General features: G+C 35.3%; 1 protein-coding gene and 1 long non-coding RNA gene across 4 annotated transcripts in view; one reads left to right on the top strand and one right to left on the bottom strand.

Annotated features, from left to right (window-relative positions):
• The window catches only part of LOC140158944 (unconventional myosin-Ie-like), an 81619-nt gene that overhangs the window by 29284 nt on the left and 26647 nt on the right, over positions 1–25688 (top strand). For 2 of the 3 annotated variants that reach the window (XM_072182235.1, XM_072182233.1), the window contains exons 7-10: positions 11304–11407; positions 16225–16357; positions 21812–22008; positions 24978–25145. In XM_072182235.1, the coding sequence (XP_072038336.1) occupies positions 11304–11407; positions 16225–16357; positions 21812–22008; positions 24978–25145 (602 nt within the window). Of the gene's footprint in view, positions 1–11303; positions 11408–16224; positions 16358–21811; positions 22009–22077; positions 22275–24977; positions 25146–25688 lie in introns of all 3 variants that reach the window. The other variant, XM_072182234.1, reaches the window with a different exon arrangement.
• LOC140158943 (uncharacterized) lies at positions 1009–7467 on the bottom strand. Its single transcript, XR_011859838.1, has 3 exons — positions 7277–7467; positions 3464–3589; positions 1009–2618 (listed from the first exon to the last, which is right to left on the bottom strand). It is a non-coding gene; the product is annotated as an uncharacterized lncRNA (long non-coding RNA).

Here is a 25688-nt window from a genome sequence, read left to right as displayed (position 1 = left end):
TACCCTCAGAAATGGTGTCTCCTGCAGTGTAAAATGTGTAGAAACCCTCTGGCTTTGGGGGCTTTGCCCCTCAACTTCACCGGGCTTTGCCCCTGACCCCACCAGGGGCCCTTAAGCTGGCCCCTGGACCCCCGGCCGTGGGGGCGAGACTTCGGTCGCTTCGCTCCCTACGTTCGCAAATTTCAGATTTTTTTTTCATAACCCATTGGCATCTCTGTTTAAGCATTCCAATGTAAATCCGTACTCCCAACCCTGACCGAAATTTGACACAATTTTGACATATGTCAAAATCATGTCAAACAAAAACGATAAGAATTGGGACCGTGATTTGACACAAATTTGACACAAATTTGACATATGTCAAATTTGTATCAAAAAAATTTGACATATTTTGACATAGTTCTATGTCAAAAGTGTGTCAAATCACATTTGTGTCAAAATCATGTCAAATATAATTTTGTGTCAAAATTATGTCAAACAGGATCATATTTGACATAACTTTTGATATGTCAAATTTGTGTCAAAATATATTTGATACATATTTGACATAGTACTTGGGTTATGTCAAAATTGTGTCAAATCGTGATCATATATTTACACACTGATGTGAATGCAGTGGTGGAGCTCAGGAGCTGCCGTCGAGGTGAGCCAGCACAGGGAATCCTTTTCCACCATGTTGCATGCACACCTTCCAGTCAGTGCCAAAAGTTATTGGAAATCCTACTTGAGGGCAACAAAAATGCCACCAAATATTCAGATTTGGGTGAAATTGTGTCAAGCAGGATCATATTTGACATACTTTTGATAATGTCAAATTTGTGTCAAAATAAATTTGATACATATTTGACATAGTTCTTGGTTATGTCAAAAGTATGCCAGAATGTGATCACATGGCTGCACCACTGAGGTGAGGGGGCACGGAGGGGCTTAATTTCTCGTTTAAAGCTTAGCTTTGCCCCAGTTGCCCAATGAAAATCAAAAATCACTGAAAATATTGATGAAATCATATTAATGATAGAATTAGATGCTTTACGCCCAATATTTATTGATATACTATTTACACGTCTACAAATGTACCTCTCAACCACTATTTTTAAACTCGTAGCTTGACCATATTTACCCATGGGATAAATCGATCCAATTTGATATCAAAATTGTTTTACATGTATTTTTTTTATTATAATTTACACTTAAAGTAAAAAATAAAGTCTGATATGCAACTATGGCGCACACCGCACCGCAGAACATGACATTTAATTTAGTATTTAATGTACTGGTATTTAATATTCTGCACCTGCTGTACTGTACGGTGGAAACGAAAGAAGTCTCAAATGCAAAAGTAACAGCAAGTCTGAAGAACTCAATTAGGAATCTCTTTAATATATAAAGTAATTTACACTTGCACACCGTACATGTGCTACAGATCACAATTCCAGTACAAAACTTGGCTTCTTAGCAAAAATACATGTGCCAGCCATAAGAAATCATTGCAAAACATGATGCCTATGTGTACGGTACTTATCTTTTACAGGTTATCTAAGACCCTGTTTACACCCGGGGTATACATGCACACAGAGCTTTACATTTTTTTTTGTAAGGCGACATTAGTCAAATTTGAACTTCGTTTGTGTGTAAACAGGGTCACCCAAGCCTGATGGTTGGAACATGTGGCTATTTTGCTTGGATATAATTAAAGCAATTAAATTCTTCTTTCAAGTACTTACATAATAATGTGACTTCCAAGTTATTTCACAAGGCTGTACTGTAAAATTCGACTTTGCACCCTATTTGTTTTAGTTTACTGCTACGTGTACACCTTGAAGCTGTTAACTTACCAACCATGAAAGGGATACTGGATAATTTTCAAAACAATGCATTTCTATTCTTATCTAAATGTACGTACATGCAGCACACTTGAGAAACAGATTTTCAAAAAATACTGATCATAATATAATTGGAACAAGATCAACAGGCTTGGTAACTTCGGTAAATAAACTAAAATGTTTTAACCTGTCAAAAACCTTATTATTTTCTTACTAAAACAGCTCAGTTTCAACCAGGGTTGAGGTTTGATGACAGATTAAAAACATAAAAACATTTTACTGACCATACCGACTACATTTCCAGGGCCTCAGATTCGACGAGAATCACTGAATCGATTCTCGTAATATTTGTTGCGAGAATCAATTTCTTTCATTGAATCATGCAGTAAGTGAAGCGACTTGGATGGTTTTTGATTCTCGCAAACTGGCACGAAATCTAAGCCCTATTTCACAGTATAGAGATTTTAAGTCTATCCAGATGTCATTTACACACAAAATAAGCATCACTAGCAATAGGTAGCCATCCAGCAAACAACTCAATTAAATGTTAGACTTCTAAAAATGTTGGCCCTTAAAGTTAAGTTTCATGGGCATGAGATATACATGATCTTTAACAGGAGGCAAACTTAGTACATTATGTACAAGGTTCTTTTTTCACATATGACTTTTTTGTGTAACATCGTAACTTCTCATTTTGCACCGCTGATATGTAGGGCAGTCCAGCATTTTCTTCTTGGTGACTTGGCATTGTTGAAAGTCTATTCCTGCTGCAGTTGGGTCATATTTCAGCAGCAACTGAAAGCAAATTGTACAGAGTTACTGAGTAGTTAAACTTCAATTAGCAAAATGAATATTCTCGCTTGTCCCACATCTGATCTGATATAGTTTTCTGAAAGTACTGAAAAAATATTTTGCGTTGACCAGCGAGAAATTCAGGATCATCAAAATATTTTACTTTATTTACAGTTTAATATAGCCCCAGCCCCATTAATTAAACCAACAAAACTTCTCATACAGTGTTCGAAATAAGCACTTATCCTCTTGTCCAAAAATCACTGTGGACAACGATATTGAGCTATGTACTTATCCTCTGGACAACCACTTTATTTGGATTCTTTGCATTCAAAAACATGACATATATATTTTGGGGACAACCAAATTGTTTTGAGGACAAGCAGAATTCATGCTTTAGTTGTCCTCGGGACAACCTCCATATTTTCCTTATTTCGGACACTGTTCTCATATCAAAACGGCTGGAACAAGTTACAGTGTACAAGTAACTCAAAATTTGGAAACAATTATTTTAATGGTACGCCTCAATGTATAGAAAAAAAGAACACAAAATATTTTGCCATGCCCTTAAGTTTTGACTTTTAAAAAGTTAAATTGCACTAGCAGGTTTAGTGGGTGGTTTTAATATTTGGAAGCAAAAATGTGTTTCACAGTGGACACGACATGTATAGAACCGTATGTGTCGTACGGTAACCACAGTACATGTATCTAAACGGAACCCATTTCAGGTTTAAAATTTCACTGGGATTATGGGAAAAATAAGAACTTTCTTCCGATTCAAAAATCTCCATTTTGAGTAGGATAAAGTAGGGGGTTGAGGCTGTCGATCTCGTCACACATAAAATTACCTTTGGTATTTGAGTGAATTCCTCCAGACTACAGTATTATGTTGGCTTAAATAGTTTGAGACAAGTATGGACTTCACAGTTGCATCATCAGAAACGGAATCACAGAGAGCCCACAGAGCACAGAACCTATATAAAAAAAATACATGAAATTTAAATAAATTACTCTTGACAAATATTACTGACATAGTCTCAAACTTCGGTTTTGGGTCTAGGTGACACGGTCGTAAATATTCTAAAAAAATTAAATCAGTTGCAGACCATGCAGCATTTCTTTTTTCCTTTTTCAAGCCATAATGTGTGATTTGCTCTGGCACATGAGCACGTGTGCGTCTTACGTCTTGTTTGTACATCCCAGCTCCACGTAAATTACACACAATCAGAGAGTTAATACGCGCATTGTACATGTAGGCGCTGGAATGAAATCGCAAATCTTTATTTTACCTAAAGTTGTTTGGCTAACTAGTAACATTAATAGGAATCTATTCTTTTTATGCAAAAACAGTACATGTCATGCTAGACTTGGTTCTCAGACCTGTTGCAAACTTTGTCCGTCACTCATGTGATCTCTCTGTAGTACTACGGTACGGTAATAATGTGGTTTGAGACTTCTTTTTTAAAAGAAATTTAAAATGAAGTTTGGTAGTACCGTAAATCTTTTTGTGCCTTAAAAATACTTGATCGAAACAAAATCAAGAATCGAATACGAATGCCTTTTACTGTCCAATAAAAAGCAAAATTAGCTCTAGGGTTGAAGCCACAGGGTTTCCAAAGCTTACTTTTAATACGGTACCCTTTGAAACTTGGAAGCATTTATATAATTTCTGATGAATAATATTAAACAGCATCCAAACTCATGTTGGTGAATGGTGTTTCTTTTTGTAAATTTTTGAGATTTGTTTTTTTATTTTTATTTTTTAAACATGGAAAATATATGTCTGAAATTTGCGGCTAGACTTCTCAAAATTCATGCAGTTTACCTCTTCCACGATCGTATCTTTTCATTGAATTCATTGATCATCACGACTCGTTTTTCATTGTTCAATGTACCGTACGGTACTTGTACATGGTCGCATGTCATAAGTTGGGTACAATTTCCATTACATGGTAAAAAATGGCAAAAAATGTATTCTTTGATATGTTGTATATATTGGCAATCTCTAATAATTAACACCATTTTTAACCATAACACCTGCTTAATTTTTGAGAAAATGCTTAATTACTAATTAATTAATACACAGGCGTCTATGTAAATCTCAATTTTCAAATGCATTTTTCTCAAATCGGACCTCAATTACAAAAATGACTGTAAAATTTTTATTTTATGCAAGAATGTCATCAGATTTGGAGGATATGTTCTCAAAACATTAATGCTTCAAATGAACTATTTAAAATAATTGTATGCATGTTAATTACATTGTAAAGGTCAATGACCTTTTATGAGTAATTAGCGAGATGGTTATTCTATTATTGAGGAAATGAATATCAAGAAGAGAATTGTACATTAGCATATTGCTAAAAATACTGAAATTCAACTAGGATTTCATTAAAAATGAAAAAAATGGAACATATAACCCTTTAAGGTGGTACTACACACCTTGATAAATTTGTGACTATTTTTGCATTTTTCTCAAAAAGTAATATCACACTGGTAACAAAGGTCATGTATATTGTGGGGGTAAGGAGTCCAGTTGCTGCGCTGGAATTTTCGGTCACTCGATCCAGGCGGTGCATTATTTATGATCAGAAAAGAGGTACCGCTAGAATGTACCTCAATTCTTAACATATATAATGAACCCCTTGTCTTGAGTCACTGAAGTTTCAGTGAAGTAATTGGATTTCTTGCCCCTATAATATACATATAACTTTTGTTACCGGTGTGTAGTTACTTTATGAGAAAAATGCAAAATTTGTCACAAAATTTATCAGAGGGTGTAGTGCCACCTTAAGTAGTCAGTAATTGTTTTAGTTGTACAAATTCAACATTCAAAGCTGTCAATACATCATACCCTCCCTAAATTTGCAAAAGTAACCAGTAGTTTTGACATGTGAATTTTCACATGATGCCCTATTGCACACTCCCACATCCGCCTGCTCCACATCCGCCTGCTCCTCCACCCCTGGCATTTTTTATTTCAACTGATGTGATTTTTTACTGAATAATTTATAATTATATGCTTCAGTAGACTGAAAGAGTATAATATTAGGCTTAAAATGAGGTATCAACCACTGCTGTAGGATATGGGGTTACGGAAAGCCAATCAAATTTGTATCGCAATTTTTAGAAAAGTGTAATCCCTCCACCCTTTTAGCATACCCAACTTATGACATGCGACCACATGTATGTTGCGAGTATGTAACGACAATGCATGCCATGTGCAGCATGGATGTGGTAAAAATAGGTTTACTGCGGTACCTTATAGGCCTATTCTCTCGGTCTGCATGATTAGTTCGTTTCATCTCATTGGGCTGTTCCATATTTGCGACCTCGGTCCTCGGACACAAGGCCAAGGGGACATGTTTAATACCATTGGCATTGCACTCAATCACAAAGCGTCGAAAATTAAGTGCACCTCTTGGTGAAACAATTCAAAAAGTTCAATTCCTTCAGCAGGGGAAAGTAGGGAAAACAAACATGCAAATTGGTGTTTTTTAGAGAAAATTGGCTGATGAACGGAAAGTCCCTAGAATTCAAGTATTTTTTAAACATACATGTTTAAAAACCAATTTTATAGTTAGACTAGAGTATTTAGACTCCGCGAGGGTGTCCCCTTTCACAGACTTGAGGAATGGGTAAGTGCACTGCAATCATGGCAATAGATGGAACAACCCGGACCGAGTCCGAGAGAATAATTAATTTAAATTGTCGACACTCACAGCCACAGGCAGCTCATCACAGTGCCAGTGCAGTGGTGTGCTTCTGTTACAGTACCCGGGTACAGTACACACACACCTAGACTGGTCATATACTAGCTCAATCATCTGCCCGCATGATACAACAACACATATCATTTGCTGTTCAGTGTGTTTAAACTCATGTTGGCGATCCTGACCTTTAGACCACCCTCGCTATATAGGGCTCAAATATTACTATTTCATCAAGGTTTAATATTCTAACAAGCTTAAACTAAAAGTTTCATCTAAGGAGTCAAGCTTTAAACTATTAAGCAACAATATCCAACAAGCTAAAAACGATTTTTTACCCGTTTTTTAACAAGCTAAAACCAATTTTTGAAAAGAAGCTTTAACATCAATTTTTTCATTGTAAAAACCATCTGAACAATCTTTAAAAATACAGTGACCTACCTAATATTACTAATCTATGTTTCCGATGATATCCAAGAAGCTAAAATATTGTGAAAGAGGGCAGGGCTTTGAGTAACGAGGGAAATTACGGGGGTAAAATACATCACGTTTTTCGAGAAATTCGCCATCTTGAATAAATGCAGAATTGCGTCATGCAGTAAAACGATGTCAAACGCGCTTGAAAATGCATGATACGCGAGCGTAAATTACCGGCAAAATGAGCGTACATCAAGCGCTTGTGCTACGCGAAAACGTCGGAGCTGGCATCACCGGTTTTGTAACCAGCTCTTTTACCTCAAAAATAGCTATAAAAACGTGAATTTTGGAACAAAATAAAGCTTGTTTGATGGAATAAAAGGTATGTTTGTACAGTTGAAAACATGTTTAACCTTGTTGCGAAAGTTTAATATGATAAATTTGCAATTTGTACCTTATATAGCTCGGGTGGTCTAAAAGTCAGGATCGCCCACATGTTAGTGTTAGAATAGGTAAGCTTAAATTAAAACTTACGTTGCTGCAATGCATGCATGCTGTCTGCCTGTTTTCTCTTCCTTCCAGTATTTTAGCAGCTATCAGTTGGTTGAGAATAAATGCACAATGGTCAACCAAAACATGTACAGTACTTCTTGCTGAGGAAATGACCTCCATAATGCATATTTTAAAAACTACTTTCAGCCGTTAAATAACTCTACTGTGGGCTGCCATATCAATGGTAAAGTCTAGTAGTCTTATTCACAGTCTGTTTCTGGCTTTGTGAAAATCTTGCAACTTATGCGGTCTGGGTCCAAGACTAGGCACACACAAATTTGAAAAACTAAACAAAACTTCCTTTAAAAGGGGTTGGTTAGCTACCTCAGAGTTCTGTATTATTTTGTTTTCGCTAACATTTTCAAACTTATTTAGCTAGAAAAAGATTTCTAGGGGTTGTGCGATAAGTGGATAATTCTGGTTAGGGCAATTAGGCCAAACCCGGGGGGGAGGCAAAGGGGGAAAATTTCAGAAAAAAATGAAATCAAAAAAAAAAGACTTGAAAGCTTTGGCATGAAAAGAAATAAAAAAGAACATTACCCACCCCACCCCCAAATAATATAAATAAATAGTTGCATTTTTTTGATTAATTTTATTATTATTATTATTATTGTTTGTATTTAGAAAAAAGTGGGGGAAACAAATCAGAATAAAAACAAATTTGCATTTAAAAAAATCAACAAATTGTTTATGCATAAAAATAATTTGAACAAAAAAAAAGAGAGCATTAAACCAAATAAATAAATAAATAAATAAATAAATAAATAAATAAATAAATAAATAAATAAATAAATAAATAAATAAATAAATAAATAAATAAATAAATAAAAAAAAAAATGAAAAATAAAGAAAAAATATAATAATAATAATCTTTTGCATTTTATATTTAATTTACCTTTTCTCTTTCTGCTTTTGTATTTAAAAAAAGGGGGGGGGGCAATTTAAAAAAATACTGGAGACATTCTTTTGGTATAAAAAATAATAAAAGAATTCGAACCAAAAAACAAGAGTGCAAACAAACAAACAAACAAAAATAAATAAATAAATAATAAAATCAATTGAAATGAAATTAAATAAAACAATAAATGTTAGCATTTTTTAAATCAAGTTGATCCTTTTCTGTATTTTTTTAAGTGAGGGGGGGCAGCTGTCAGCTGCCAAAGAAATGTAGGGACAGCTTCTTCACACCCTTTGAGAAGTCTTGCACCCCCTGGAAAATGTGACTTTCAAAGCCATATTATTTTGGTACACAGATATTCTTTGATATGTGGTTTCAATAAACAGTGAATAATTTGCTTTTGTTTATTGTCAATCATCAAACGCATATCTCTATTGATCATGTTTGGTTATAATTTTGTTTAATTCAATGATGATTCAAAATGGATAACAAAAGTTGGATTTGACACAAGAAATTATCAAGAAAATGGCTAAGTAAAATTTGACACAAATTTGACATAAAAATTTTCAGAAAAACAACTAAGTTGGATTTGACACAATTTTGACACAATAAATTTGTCAGGAAAATGACTAAGTAAAATTTGACACAAATTTAACATAGTTATTTTTTCTGAAAATTTGTCTAAGTTAGATTTGACACAATTTTGACACAATAAAATTGTCAGAAAAATGGCTAAGTAAAATTTGACACAAATTTGACATAGTTATTTGTTCTGAAAATTTTTCTAAGTTAGATTTGACACAATTTTGACACAATAAAATTGTCAGAAAAACGGCTAAGTAAAATTTGACACAATTTTAACACAATTTGGACACAATTTTGACACTCATATTTTTCATTTGGTACATTTGACATAGATTTGACACGCAGTATAAAATCTAAGTTAAATTTGATACATATTTGATACAATCAAATATATGTCAAAAACTATTTGACATAGTTTTGATATATCAAATTTGTATCAAAATGCTATTTGACATATTTTTGATATACTTTTGATATATATTTGACATAAAAATTTCTGCGTGGGAATTCCAGAAAGAGAATATAATTGTAGAATTTTTTTCTCACCCCCATACAGTGTGTAGCACATGCAGGTATATTAGTGTATGTGCCATGTCTTATGGTTTGGAAATCATTTAAAGCCGTTGGTCTGCTATACAGAAGAGTAAACCCTGTGCACATTAAGTGTCAGAACTATTCAAAAAGCAAATGGAGCCATCCCCAGTTCTGATATCTGCAATCAATCCTAGGTTCCAGAAGAGTAAACCCTGTGCACATTAAGTGTCAGAGCTATTCAAAAATAGAATGGGGCCATCCCCAGTTCTGATATCTGCAATCAATCCTAGGTTCCAGGATCCTGTATAGTTAACTGTCCATGTGAAGCCCATGCATTTATACTCAATACATTGAAGTACAGCACATATACAGGAAGGAAGGAAGGCAGATACAGCACTATAATTATGTGGCATTAAAAAAGATATTACTTTGTTTTGCCAAATGGAATATCTCTCAATGCTTAAAATTCAAAGACAAAGTAGTCGGAATCTTGAGTATGGTCATGAAATAGAATAGAAATGTGTTTGCTAATAATTAGTGTGCATAGACTGATATTGGACTATTGACACTTGATTGTCACAGCATACTCAAATCATCATAAAAACTCATGTTTGTAGCCCCTATTTCCAAAAATTGGCCAAATATAAAAAATTAACTCTTAATGTGAGTTCCAACTTAAGGAATAGGATTGGGCTATGTTTTATTTAGCAAAACAGGTTAATCTTTTAGCGTAATTCAAAACATGGTGAAAGGGGATCTTGATTTTGGATGGGGTCCCATTACAGGCACGTATACAGAACTTCAGTAACCGGGGTGCAAATTTCTTGGTGAGCTAAGAAAGGTTCATTAAACGTATAAATCCTGGGGTATGAATATAACATATTGAAGCTAAAATGGAACAAAATTGTACGAAGTGCTCCTAAATTTGGGTTTTTTTAAAGCTGAAATGGTCAAATATGAGATTAATTTCGTCAAAAGCACATGCACACAGGCGTTTCTTTTCTCTTGTTCTCCAATTTATCTTTTCTTTTTTATACCCGGGGGTGTGCGCCCGTTTAAAAAGGGCTGTATACGCTAATGCATTAATTAAGTTCAAAACTCAGAAAAGAAAAATACTTCTAAATAGGACATTCCTTTGACATTGAAAATAACCTTTTTTGGATAAAACCAATGCCATGGTATTTATCATTATAAATTAGAGGACAAATTATATGTAGATATATATGATGACCTTTTTTAGCTACTACTTGTGATATGGTCCAAAGGTTGATGGTCTAACAATTAGGAGAAAGCCGTATTGTTGATACACCATGCTATTTTTAGTTACACCACTGTGAGATGTCAACTTACAAATATGCATGTTTTTTATCTATAGATTTATTTATACTTTTTGGATAAAAAACAAGATCCATGGTTCATGTGTGTGGAGAATCAGGGATTCTCAATAGATTCGGTCTGCGATGACTTGCCGTGCAGCCCGCAATCATTTTTTTAAGAAAGATATATATTTATTGCATTTTAGCCATTGACCGACTAAAGATTAGGATTGGGGCTTACCTGACTTTCTCTTTGTAGGATATCTAGTCAATCAATTATAAAGTTATTTTCTAGTTACTGCCAACACTTTGTTTCATATTATGTGTAATTTGTGTTATTGTCAATCATTGATCTTGACAAAATGGCCAAATAGCCCCAGCTAAAAGAACGGTGACTCTACAAGTTGATGACACTCGAGTGTTATTATGGTTAGGGGTGTAGAAGTTTTTACCACGCCTCTGCCTCTGCATGATTACGCACATGCACGATTACACACATGCGGGGGAAAGTCAAAATCCCGGGTCAAAATACCGCACCCGGATACTGGTGCATGAAGTGGTGTCAGGATTACCTAATGAATATGTATGAGGTATAGTAATTACCATTACTGAATATCTTATTGAGTTAAATGCAAATATCTTTTGATGTTTTGATTTTATATTTTATCTATTCTAGAAACACTGGGTTTAACATCACCAGACTACTATTTCTACCTCAACCAAAGTGGTTCTTACAAAGTTGATGGCTTAAATGATATCCAAGAATTTAAAGACACCTTGGTAGGTTACACAGTCTTTCTTTTCTTCAATTAAAAAACATGTTTTGAAATTTTGTTTGGAGCTATGCTCTCATTGGAGTAGCCAGCACCATGTGAGATCAAAAGTCTATTCCAGTTGAAATCCATACACCACCTATGAAAGACATTCAGATAACCCCATTTGAACTTCACACACCCTGTATGGGAGATTAAGGTCATACCTTCCATAGGGGTGTATGGATTTTAACTGGAATAGCGCAACTGCTGCTCTTCCCAAGTAAAAAGGCAGTGTCTGCAAATAAAGAAGAAAGCAGATACTGTAAAAGTGGAAATTTTCTCATGAGTAATCTTTCGCATTTTGCCAATTTCGAACTGTTTCCCTTGTTTTTAAATTTGTAAGTTTCCTTACATTGGTGGCCTATACACAAAAATAATATATACGTGCATCGTTATTTTCGCGGTAGCAGCTTGGAACGTGAAAAGCGCGAAAATAAATGTAGCGCGAAAATGTCTACTTTTACAGTACTACATATCCATTTGAACCCCCCCCACAAATCAAATCCACTTGAATATCCTGCAAGTGATACTGACTGACCAATATACACACTAAATCAACTTGATGTAGAAACAAGTTGACACCATAAACATGTGCTTCCTTACATCAACAAAAAAAGTAGAGAGAAGGGAAATATATGCCATGGTCAAAGCTTTATGAGTTGCATGGTGTAATTTTCCTGAATGAAAGTTTGTTTTCAAGCTGTATGAGAACAGGGATATTTTGTCATGAGTCATGAGGTTAAATCCTTGTTTAGGGTGCTTTTCAAAAGTTGATTATCGTGGATGGTGTACAGGCCACAATGGGAGTGACCCCCCGGGTGACTGACCAATATACACACTAAATCAACTTGGTGTAGAAACAAGTTGACACCATAAACATGTGCTTCCTTACATCAACATAAAAGGTAGAGAGAAGGGAAATATATGCCATGGTCAAAGCTTTATAAGGTGCATGGTGTAATTTTCCTGAACGAAAGTTTGTTTTCAAGCGGTATGAGAACAGGGATATTTTGTCATGAGTCATGAATGTCTGTTTCTTAAGGGGGTACTACACCCCTGTCCAATTTTGTGCCTATTTTTGCATTTTTCTCAAAAATTATAGAGCATTGGTGACAAGTAAGATATTTATATTATACGGGCAAGGATTACAACTACTGCACTGGCAATTTTATTTCAGCACAGACAACAGTTGTGGAGTTACAGTCAAAAATGAGGGAAACCCAATATTTGATCAATAAATCAATAACTACTTGCCTTGAGTTGCTGAATTTTCTGTGCAGTAGTTGTAGTCCTTGCCCCTATAATATACATATCCTACTTGTCACCAATGTGCTATAATTTTTTCAGAAAAATGCAAAAATAGGCACAAAATTGGCCAGGGGTGTAGTACCCCCTTAAGGCAAGTGTGTTTCTTTATATCCATAGTCATGACATATTGTAGAATGTACAAAAAAATTGATTGACAAAATTATTAAGTTATAGTTTTTCTTTGAGTATGCTGTCGGTAATCACAGTACCGGTGCAGCCAGGGTCTATGTGAGTGGTTGAGTTTTTGTCAGATGTCTCTGACTTCATCAAAACAGAAGGAAAGTTCGAAAAAGTCCTAATGAAAATTGAAAAAATCCTGAAGAAGTCCTGATAATTATCCTGATAATGAGGAAGATTATCTTCATATTCGACAAATTACCGTAGAATTTACAAGCACATATGCCTCTAAATGAGTGTCTTTTTGATGAAAGAGTTGATATTCAAACATGCCACCAAAACATTACAACAGATTGGTCTTACAATAATACTTGTTTGTAAAGTTGCCTGTATCAGTAATATAGTTGCTCAAACTTCAAATAATGTTTTTGTGTAGGGCATCTGCCTTTCATCGCTTTCATCAAAAAAAAACTAATTTCTAGGGTATTTTAGTAAACCATTTCCCAAAATCAGACAATTTTTTCAGACAATTCAACAATAATAGACAAATATATGAAAGCTCAAGTGGGGGTAATTTTTTGTATATAATTTTGAATTGAAAAATCTGAATTGAAAAAATGTCTTACTCAAAAGGGGAATGTTTTTTATGTCAAGCCAGCTTCCTATTTTTCAGTACTTGCCAACATAATAACATAGACATCAAAAGTTGAAAATCCAAATTAATAGTTAATTAATTACTCTCATTGGCAATTGATATGCAAATGACTATGCAATGTGTTCCAACTTATGAACAATTGTTTCAATTCAAGATCAAATCCAGTAATTGTTGAGTAATTGTAGGGATTAATTTTGCTGCACAATTGATAAGATTGTTTCCTGTCAGAAACTCTTTTAAACTTCCTGCTTCTAGTATCAAGACAAGACACAGTGAAATGTCTCATTTTTGCAGCAACTTTTATTTCACATATTTGTAATTGTTCCCCAGCAGGAAATGTAAATGATTCAATGTTTTTGCTTTAAAATGTAATATACATTTGCTCCTTCACTTCGGGGTAAAATTCACGTACAAATAGAGAACTCCCTCCTCTGAAAATGCTAACAAGAATTGGAGATTTACAAGAATGAAATTTCACTATGATAGTAGACATAATGAGTTGATATCATAACCTATATACTAAGTAGTCTTGATGCAAATAGACATACATTCCATTTTCAGTCACAACGGAGAGTTAACATAAAGAAAGAATGAACCAAGGGTCAAATCCCGGGGGTCAAGTATTCCAAAAAAGGCTCACTGGTCACAAACTTGGATGACCAGTCTCATCCAGGAGGACACAGTGACCAAATGCTGTCAACGTGGAAATATTTGCATTGCATTTAATTTTTAAGCTATTTGCATTCCAGGTAATTCAGCTACCATGAAAGTAACAATGTGCCAAACTGCCTTATGTGTATAGAGGTCAGAGGTCAAAGTAAGGAAGCTTAGAATTGCAAATTTAAAAATAAATGAAACTGTTCAAAAAAATGCAAAGCACAAAAAATTTAAATTTTCCACTTTTACAAAATCTAAATGTGCAGATACCAATATATTTTACCAACCTCATTCAAAAAGTATCAACAAATTTATCATTGAAGTGAAAATTTGTGTGCACATTAAGCAAGTAATGCACTTGTACTTTTGTGGTTACTGTATACTGCAAAAGCGGAAATTTTCATGTGTGTAATTTTTCGTACTTTGCCAACTTTGATCTGCTTCACTTGTTTTTAAATTTGTGATTCTAAGCTGCCATCCATTGAACTACATACAAAAGTAATATATTTGCACATTGTTATTTTTGTGGTAGGTGCTTTGAATGCATGAAGTGTGAAAATAATTGCAGCACAAAAATGTTTAATTTTTAGAGTTCTCTCTCTCTCTCTCTCTCTCTTTCTCTTTCAGTAGAAAGGGAAACTTGTAAACCTGGTTTAAGGTACAGATCCTGGAAATTCCTTACAGGATCTGATATCTGTAGTAAAGTCATCCTTCCTCATGTTTGTGCCTCATAAAGTGACAGCTTATATATACAATCAAAAAGATGAAATTGTTTACAAATATGATGTTACATGATTTAATGCTAAGTATTAAGCATATGTTTAAACATTATGCTAAGCATAATGATTCATATAATGTGTTAAGCCGCGCCTCAACCGTTATCGACTGTGCCTCACCCATTACATTTTTACTGCCTCAGATACATTAATGGGCTGTACATAATACTGAATTACCCTTTATTTCTTAATTATTACTATCCTTGTGACAACTTAGTATGGAAATACATCGGATTACAGAGGACTTTTGGACCTCAAAAATTTTCCTCATTTTTTCAGGTCCTTTGCATCCTTTTCCTTTCCATACTAAGGTATCTGAAAATATTTCGTAAAGCAGGCAGTCTACCCCCTACTCTAGTTCTTGAGACAGCAAGCTGATAATAATCATTAACTCTCTCCACGCAGGGTGTCGACTGCAGACGACAAGTTTTTTTAAAAATTTCAAAAATTTCAGAATTGTAAATTTTCATTATCATATTTGGAATCAACATGAAAAATGCATTAAAATGAGTACAAACAAGCCCAGTATTGGTTCAGTGGTTCCTTAGATAGCTCTTGATATTTTGAGAAAATATCTCAAAACTTGGGGACTTTTTATGTTGAAGCCTATGGCTAGCACGCAGAGCATTAATGATAATAAGATTATCTGATTGAACTTTTTTTCAGAGAAATAATTATGAAAAATAAATCATAGAATAATTAATGAATAAAAATAAGAAGAATGAATCACCAGTAGCCCATTGTCTCAAGACATCAGGAAAACACAACACATACTTTCATTGAAGCATCTTTGACAAATGAGATAACTGATTTACCCTTCCAGCTACTGGGAGGGTGGGTGGGATTTTTGGTCCAGCATGATCGGAGGAGCAAATGCAAGTGGCTTACTAAGAAAGGTATGAACACAACAAAGGAAATGGAATTAAAGCAGATACCTGATTGGCTGCACCCCACTAAAGTGCCATCTGAATGGCCAGGAATCTGGGATTGTTGCTATAACAACACAACAACTCCTACAACATTCCAATACCATGACCCAAATCAATAGCATAAGTTTCAAGAGCACTTGATATGGCTCAAGTGGAACTGATAGGATAATTGTCCAGACTTGGCTGCACATGAATGCCCAAGTTTCCCTGATGCTGAGACAATCTGGTTTTTAAAAGATTTTCAACTTTGAAAAACGTCATTATCAGAATATCATCAGCCTTTCACTAACTCGCTAACCATTTCCTTTTTTTCCCTCTTTCCCTGTTTTTCCATATTTAGACTGCAATGTCAGTAATTGGGATTTCAGAAGATGATCAGGAATCAGTGTTTTGGTGTGTAGCAGGCATTCTTCATCTTGGCAATATACAATTTGTAGAGCAGGGCAATTATGCCGTAGTACAGCAGGAAGATTGTAAGTTAACTCTCTCCACGCGGGTGTGACTGCAGACGACAAGTTTCAAAATAAAATTCAAAGCTTAACAAATTTCAGAATTGTAAATTTTCATGACCATATTTGGAATCAGCATGAAAAATGCATTCAAATGAGTACAAACAAGCCCAGTATTGGTTCAGTGGTTCTTGAGATAGCTCTTGATATTTTCAGAAAATAACTCAAATCTTGGATTTTTTATGTTGAAGCCTATGGATAGTATGCAGAGCATTAATGAAAGAGGATTGTCAGAGATTCACCTGCAGATGGATCCTTCCATCTGACACTAATCTATTGACCTTGTCTTTGCAGCGATACAAAACATGTCAGTGGCGTAACATCGTACATGGGCAAGGCGGCACGTGCCCCCCAATCGATTGCAAAATTTAGAAAATCCCATAGGAACATTGCCAAAGAATGTCTTGTGCCCCACCCCCCCAATCAGACCCAGTGCCCCACCCCCATCATGGTCGGTGCCCCCCAATATGATGCCCCACGTTACGCCACTAAAACATGTGATTCAGTAGAATAATTCTTGTTCATGTATACATAGACTGTAGAAATAAATATTTCTACAGTATTTGATGTTTGGGATGTGCATCATGTGCTTTCATGCAGTGTCATTAACATAACTTGTGTGTTTTCTTTGTAAAAGGGAAATGTTACATAATCATTGATATCAGCACAGACAAAACAACTACTTAGTGCTTAGGCCTAAAAAATTGTTTGATTGGCGTAACATTAAAAAAATTAGGGTAGGTAGGTAGGGATTTTTTAAAAACTTTTAGCTGTAAATTGTGTTTGAAAAAGGCCTTGGATTTTTTTTTTTTTTTAATTTTTTGGGTTTTTTTGGCAAAAAAAGAAGAAGAACAGGGTCGGGCCTACTCTTAGGGTAGGTTGGGTTACGCCAATCAAACAAATTTTGTTAGGCCTTATTTTCATGTGCAGATACTGTCATGATTTCCAACACAGATGACTTTCATGCATGTTGATATTTTTGCGAAACTCATATCTTGCCAATTTTATCAAAAGACTGTGGTGAGCTTATTAATTAGTTGATTGGTAATGTGCAGTCAATTAAGAATTACATTAGTGACTTATTGCCTTTTAGAATTAATTGTTTTAGCGATTGTAATCTTTGATTGCAGTGAACATTTATGTTAATAATGTATTCTGCAAGACCGTCATTTCTGCATTTTTTGTCCATTTTTAGAAGCATTTTTGTGTTTAATTTTTTTACTCATTCCATGTTTTAATGGTTTAATTATTTTATTTAATCAATTGAATACATGAATACAAAAAGCCACCTAAGTCCATGCGAAGTTATTTTGAGAGAAAAACCTGTGTATCATTTTAATTCCTTCAGTTAGATTTACCTGGTCAATATGGTAAGTTTTACGTGCAAATGAGTGGATTAACCTGTATTAGGTATGACGATTAGCATTTCAGGGACTTCGTGGGGTTCATTTTAAATTTTGGACTTAGGTGGTTTTTTGAATCATATACAAAGACAACAATGTTAGAATGAGATTACCACTAGTAAGATAATACAAAATAAAGCACACAGGTATGTATAATGTTGATAAGCATTCTGCCATGTAATATAAACCACACACTTTCCTTTATTAAACCCATTTTTGTTCAAAAGTCATTCTCTAGCAATGAATGTGTTACAAGTGGACTTTTATACATACTGGATTTCAATCAATGTGTTACAAGACTCAAATCATGGAATTGGGTGATTCTTTCATACATGCTATTTTTCACATGCCCAATAGACACAGAGAATGAATTTGAGTTGTTCTTTCATGCATATGACAGGCCTATGTATAGCAACAAGTTCCCATGCTTAACTCAATTTGGCCAAAGTATGGACTTAGGTGGCTTTTGTATTCATATATTCAATTGTTTCTAAGACTTGTAAATAGTTTAAATTGTGTGCATTTATCTATTTTTTCATAATCCATACACAATTTTGCCCAAAATGTCACTTACTCACTGACACAACGATATAATATGTGACCTGCTCCCACTAAATGAGCGTAAAGTCGCAAGTTGGGAGTTTCAAGATGTTCCTATTGTTGAGTTGCTGTTCTTTGTTTGAAGACACCTATATAGTCAGTGGTATGTCCTTTGTGAATGGGGACATAATATGCTGTACTCCTGGTAAGTCCTGTAAAGTGTACTGAGGCTTGTGGATCAACGTCTAGGCATTGTGCCTGTGCGTAGCGCACTATAAATCACTGCGCTTTTTTAACTCTGTGTTAAATTCTACAACTTTACACTTATTTTGTGGAAGCAGGTCACATATCTACCCAAATCCAAACTACTTGAATCATCTAACATTAGCACTCCTTATTATATTCCTTCAAAATCGTAGAAAGCTCTTTACATTGCAAGATATCATAGATATTTAGAAATTCATTTCACCTCGGACAAAACTGACTTGAAAATGGCTAACCTCAACACTAATGGCTTTTATTTTGTTACAGATTTTGTGTATTGTTTTAGTTGTTGTTGTATTTTATTGTTACAGCATATATTTTTTAATACATTCCATGCACTTTTTGTTGTTCATTTGCTAACCTGGATTGCACACTACATCTTTGCACAGATGGTGGGTTGTTTTTTAATTGTGTCAATTTAAGTTTGAATTCTATACTTTGTGTTGCTTTGTTTGGTAGTGATGTCAGTGCTCCATGTGATCACGCTGTAAAATAAAAAATAAAAAAATGTTGACATTTATACAGCGCCTTTCACATGTATCAAAGCGCTTTACATTTATTCCGCTGTCATTAGAATATGTCAGCTGCCATACAATGCCCAAGGCATGCTCATACCTTTGGGAGGTGCTCAATAGATAATATTCCTAACAGCTCCCCATTTCACCCCTGGGTAGAGAGAGGTAAGTGAGGTAAAGCGCCTTGACCAAGTGCACAACACGATGGCACCGCCGGGGCTTGAACTCGCAACCCTCCGATTGCAAGGTTAGAGCCTGTACCGCTGCACCACCATGCCCCCAAAGCGTGCCGACAAAGCACCCTTGTATTTATGTGTATACGCTATATTTGGTTAGCATGTAACCAGCGAAATACGCACTTAAGTCCTACGCACTATCAAATTTGAAGTGAAACAAAGTATAGTGAGTGCCAAAATGGGCTATTCCAGTTGAAATCCATAAACCCTTAATGAAGACATGACCTTAATCTCCCACAAAGTGTATATTTCAAATGGAGTCACCCATTCCGGTAACCCCATTTGAAATGCACCCCCCCCCCCATGTGAAAGATTAAGGTCATGTCCTCCTTCAGGCAGTGTGTGGATTTCATAGCCCATGTAGTGAGTGCCGGGGTGCTTGTATGAGTGCAGATATGTGTGTGGCAGTGCTGAGTATGTGTGCATTTCTCAATTATGTTAAACAAGGATGCAAACATGGATACTTCCAAAAACCATGGAAACACACCAACAGTGGATGTCCTCTGTCCCTTTCCCCCACCAGCATGTTGGAAACAACATAAAATGCACATAAGACCATGTCTCGTTTGGTATTTTGAGGTCAGGTCTCATTTGGATTGTTAAACTTCAATCGGGTCCACAGTTTCAGCTGTACAAGTCGTTGTTGCTTGTCTAAGTTGTCTTTACTACTTTACTAGTAGGGGTGTGTGTGCGGGTGTGGAAAGTCTCCACAATATTTTTGTTTTATACATACAATTAACCCACAAATCCCAAGAGTATCTTATATAACTTTATCTTCATTTTGATGCTTTCTTTTGGTTTCTAATAATTACTCTTATGTACATATAATTACATCACAAAAAGTAACTAGCTCCTTTATTACGAGGTAATAACTCAAACTCTATGCAGTTAATTTGAAACTGAAATAGCAGAAGGGAACCCAATTTAGTTACTCAAATTTTGATACCTCATTTGTCTGAATAGCTCTAAATTTTTAGATACAAGTTCAGAAGTTGCACTGCAAGCTACTCAAGCCAGTGTACCATACTTGTGACTGGTCAAGGATGACCGGTGATAACCAATGACAACCAGGCATCTAGCAACAAAAGCAATATTTTCAATGGGTTTAAGTACAACTTTTGAATTCAGTCAACATAGCAACAATTTTTGGGCTATTAAGGGGGTACTACACCCCTCAATAAATTTGTGACTATTTTTGCATTTTTCTCAAAAACTAATAACACGCTGGTAACAAAAGTTATGTATATTATAGGGGCAAGGAATCCAATTACTACACTGAAATTTCAGTGACCCAAGAGAAGCGGTTCGATACTAATGATAGAAAATGAGGTACCGCTAGGATGTACCTCATTTCCTATCATATTTACTGAACCGCTTGTCTTGAGACACTGAAATTTCAGTGTAGTAATTAGATTCCTTGCCCCAATAATATACATAATTTTTTTTACCAGTGTGTTATTACTTTTTGAGAAAAATTTAAAAATAGTCACAAATTTACCACAGGGGTGTAGTACCCCCTTAAGACAAATGATTGAGGCATGAAAATTTGCTGGGTTTCTATTTGTTATTTCAGTTTTTAAAATGTGATGTATAGATTTTAAGTCATTATCTTGTAATGAAATGGGTAAATACTTTATGTGATGTGTTTATATATCTACTGTATTTCGTCAAATAGTCGCCCCCCCCTCAAATAAACGCCCCCACCACTTTTTTCAACCAAGATGTTTCAAAATCCCGATATTTCCATGCTATCTTGTGTAGTAAACTTACCAAGTTGCGCACATGGTCCATAATAGCGTCAATAATTGGCGAAAATCTGGATCAGAAACCCGGAAGTGAGCCAGAAGTCAGTGTTTCTAGTTCATAGTTTGTCATTTTAGCGTGTGTTTTTAGTTTACCTAATGATTTTAACGGGAATTATCGTTCTAAAATTGACCTTAAATAAACGCCCCCCCCTTGGGAAAATGTAACGCCCCCGGGGGCGTTTATTTGACGAAATACGGTATTACATACAGGACATGTAATTGATTAAATTAAGTATACTGTGCATTAGGGAACAAACCAAAAGTCTGATGACATCCTATTAATGAATGTTCCTTCATCAAAGGTGAGGGTGTTGAATAGTCTGATTACGTTTGTAAAAAACTAGTCAAAACATCGGTCAAAGTTGACATCTTGGGTTGAAATTTTCAACATTTCACACTTATCTTACTGGGAGGGGAGGCGTCTGCTTCCAAACGTACTTTCGTTTATTGGACGCAATCAAACTTTTGATTTGTTTCCCTTACTTCAGTTCTGTTTTACTCACTTGTATTTCCTTTTGTTTATTATTTAATTACAACCATGATTTTGCACCACCTAATATAATAATTAACACATTGCTATACTTGCTCCACTTTTCTTTTATTTGCATGCCTGCATGAATCACCTTTTAATTTTGTCCACTGGACCAACACACAGTCTTGGATTACCCAGCATACTTATTTCATATTAATAAGGAATATCTTCGCTCAAAGATGATTGGTCGATGCATGGAGACCAAATGGGGTAGCCAATCAGATAGTGTCCAGATGCAACTCAACAAGGAGCAAGCCAACTTTGCTCGCGATGCTTTAGCTAAAGCAGTACACACACGAATATTTGATTATCTTGTAGCGGTACGTATTATAATCATACTGTGTTTGCATCTCTCTTTTTTCTTGAATTTTTCATAATCTCTTTCACAGTCTTGGATTATCCAGCGTTTCTTTTTGGAGTTGACAAAAAATACTTGAGTTCCAAATTGATAAGTCGTCAGATGGAGACTAAGTGGGGCGGCCAATCGGATTCGGTTCAGGTGACGCTGAATCCCGAACAGGCAGCGTATGCCAGAGATGCGTTGTCAAAGGCCGTACACACAAGAATATTTGACTTTTTAGTAGAGGTATTTAGAGATTGACCTAGTATTAGACAAAAGCATGAAATTATATTTGAAGAAGCATGTTGTTTAATAACTTGTATTAACTTGGTCTGATGTCAATGGTACAGCTCATTGGACTATTCCAGTTAAAATACATACACCCCAAGTGGAAGACATGACCTTAATCTCCCACACAGGGAGTGTGAATTTCAAATGGGGTTACTGAAAGAGTAACTCCTTTTGAAATCTACACCCCCTGTGTGGGCGATTAAGGTCATGTCTTCCATATATAGGGTATGTATTGATTTCATCTGGAATAACCCATTTATGCTTAATGGAATATGTTCCTATATATGTTATACACTTAACTTAAATCACTTATACTCTTCTTGAGCATGTACAATGCAATGCATGTTGTCTATAGTATACATTGTGTCACTTTGATTTTGGTAGCGACATCATTGCATGTTTTATGTTGCGTAGCCTTGAAACATGTGTGCAATTTTCGAAATCACAGCTTGATACGCTTGCATGTAAAGGCGGCACAAACGGAACAATCTCTCGCATACAGAGATTCACTACCAACTCAAAGTGACACAAAGTATGGCAATACCTAGAGCCCGAAGTTTTCCGTTTTACGGAAAACGGAGAAATTTCACGGAATTTGAAGTAGAAAACGGAAAATGGCATTTTGCAACAACAGGCAAAATTGAAGCTTATTCGGATCTAATTTCCAATGTACATTCATCAAAATACACAAACCGATTAAATATTTCACTGAAATTTACTTCAAATTGATCATTACTTGCCTTTAGGGGTCATATATTTGCAGTTTCATGACTTTTTTCTTTGGCTATGCTGACGATTTCGCATGTGAATGGCCATTTTGGATTAGTGTTTCTAAATAGAAATATACTGTTTACATTTTTTCTTCAGTGTATTCTTCATTCTTCAGTGCCATCTTCGGTGGATTTCTCTAGAGTGGGTAAATTTTAAGAAAACGGAAAACAACACATTTACAAAACGGAGAACTTCGGACTCTAGTAATACCTAACAGCATTCTTACATTGCTGATTTACTAGACAATTATCATAGCATATCTTAAAGGGGGATGACCAAATTGCTTTAGGATATGGAGTTCAAACTTGGGTACAATGTCAAATATTGTCCCTTTGATGCAACCCACAGATTTCACGCTTGCATTGCATTGTGGAAGGTACCAGTAAACATTTTCGAGTGTGCTGTTGTAAATAATTTTTCGTGCATGGCCCAATTTTGTTGTCAAAGTAAAATTTGCTGGACCCACAATGCAATATGGTGAGAAAATGTTGATAGTATGATTACCACAAACCACTGTTCTTGCACAATTTTAAGATCTTCTCAAATACATTGATTTGGAATGTCAAATTTCAGGATGCTAATGAGAAAAATATGGTCTATCACATATGATACCAATATCTCATCAACGATACGGCCAGTTGGAATGAGGATGTTGATCTGGTACACCCCTTTAAACATCTTAAAAGAATATTAACATTGTTTGATGATTTAGATTAATGACCATTGCATTAACTGAAACTGACCCATTAATTACGTTTAACAGTAATTTTAAAACTGACGAGCTAACTAAGACTCATGAAATATTAATTCTGTGTGTTAGTAGACTCTCTAAGAATTCCTTGCCCAAGAAGAGATGGGTGTATATGTGTAGACAGGGTTTCTATAACAAACTTAACCTGCACCGTATTCATTCCATTAACCGCCCATGCCCCTATAAGCGCCCACTAAGTGACTATACAACAAGCAAAATGTGATATTATAATCCGCCCATCCAGTACTGTCAAAATATTTCCATTAAGCTTTTACCTATCGAGTGACTACATGTGGGAAATTATGACACTATTTCATAGTGGGTAGATGTATAGATAATTAATAATATTTGTCAATAACCACCTGCAACTGCTTTTAAAACACAAAGTTTGATGTAATTCAGAGTTCAAAATTGTATTGATGCCATAGGTAAACAGATGGACATAGGCTCCTATCTAGACACCTTTTTTTGGGCGGGGGGGGGGGGGCTAAATACTATCAGATGGTGATTGATGACTATTTAATAATGTAAAAAATAAGCGCCCACCAAAAATGACTTTCATAAGCGCCCTGGGTGGTTAATGGAATGAATACGGTACCCTAGTTTGTAAAGTATTTGTGAAAATCTGGACTTTTTATACAATACTGGTGGATTAGGTAGGGGGAAGATTATTCTTTCAAACTCATTTATGTCCATTAAGTCTTGACTTAACCCATGAAAACAAATCAGTCCAAATCTATTGGCTGATTTGTCTTCATCTGCTAATATTTATTAAACTACCGTAAAAACTTGATAGTTGGCATATATGCTTACTATCGAGCGCTTTTAAAACATGCAAACATAAAGAGCCCAATCCACAAAAGTGTAAAGGGTTTTGAGCAAATCGTCGATACACATAGTTATATAGAAACAAGTAAACCTGCGAGATTTTAATATGTGTGTCTGGACCCCATAAAACTCAGTTGGTAAAGCACCAGACTTTTTCATAATTTCATGTTTTCAAAAGCGCTCGATAGTAAGCACATAGACTAACTATTGAGTTTTTATGGCAATTGAATCAAGCCACAGCGAACTATCATCTAATTTCAACTATTAATAGTTATTTTACTTTAATTTCTTCCAATAACCATATACAGTCCATCAACTCAGCTATGCAGAAAGACAGAGTAGAAATCACGATAGGTGTGCTGGATATTTATGGTTTTGAAATCTTCCAGCAGAATGGTTTTGAGCAGTTCTGCATCAATTTTGTCAATGAAAAGCTGCAGCAGATCTTCATAGAACTCACCTTGAAAGCTGAACAGGTGGGTATTATATGGGCTGTTCCACTTGACAGCCATACACCCCCTATGGAAGACATGATCTTAATCTTCCACACAGGGAGTGTGCATTTTAAATGGGATTACCTGAATGGGCGACTCCATTTGAAATCTATATACACCCCATGTGTGGGATATTATGATTATGTCTTCCATAGGGGAAGTACGGATTTCAAATGGAATAGCCCTGTACATGTGTGTGTATGTGTGCATCGGTTTTCACCTGCAACTGTGGATGTCCACAGTTACAAGACCTATTCCAAAGGGTGTTACATGCCTTTACAACTGTAGGATCCCCCAGTCAATGTCAAGTCCATAGTGTGGTGATTAATTGTTAGTGTATAAAATCCATAAATTCAATAACAGTGAAATATCACTTCTTAAAGCTTCTTGGATGAGAAGATGATAGAGGGCGGGTATTGAACTGAAGGCCTATATATATAGATAATAACATCACTGCTCTTCTCCATCTGACTCATTAGCTCAGTTGGCAGAGCATCAGTCCGGTGATCCGAAGGTCCCAGGTTC

The sequence above is a fragment of the Amphiura filiformis genome, chromosome 8 (genome assembly GCF_039555335.1).
Source record: "Amphiura filiformis chromosome 8, Afil_fr2py, whole genome shotgun sequence".
Lineage (NCBI taxonomy): Eukaryota > Metazoa > Echinodermata > Ophiuroidea > Amphilepidida > Amphiuridae > Amphiura > Amphiura filiformis.
Note: the sequence above shows the minus strand (reverse complement) of the source record. Positions and strands in the feature narration are given on the sequence as shown.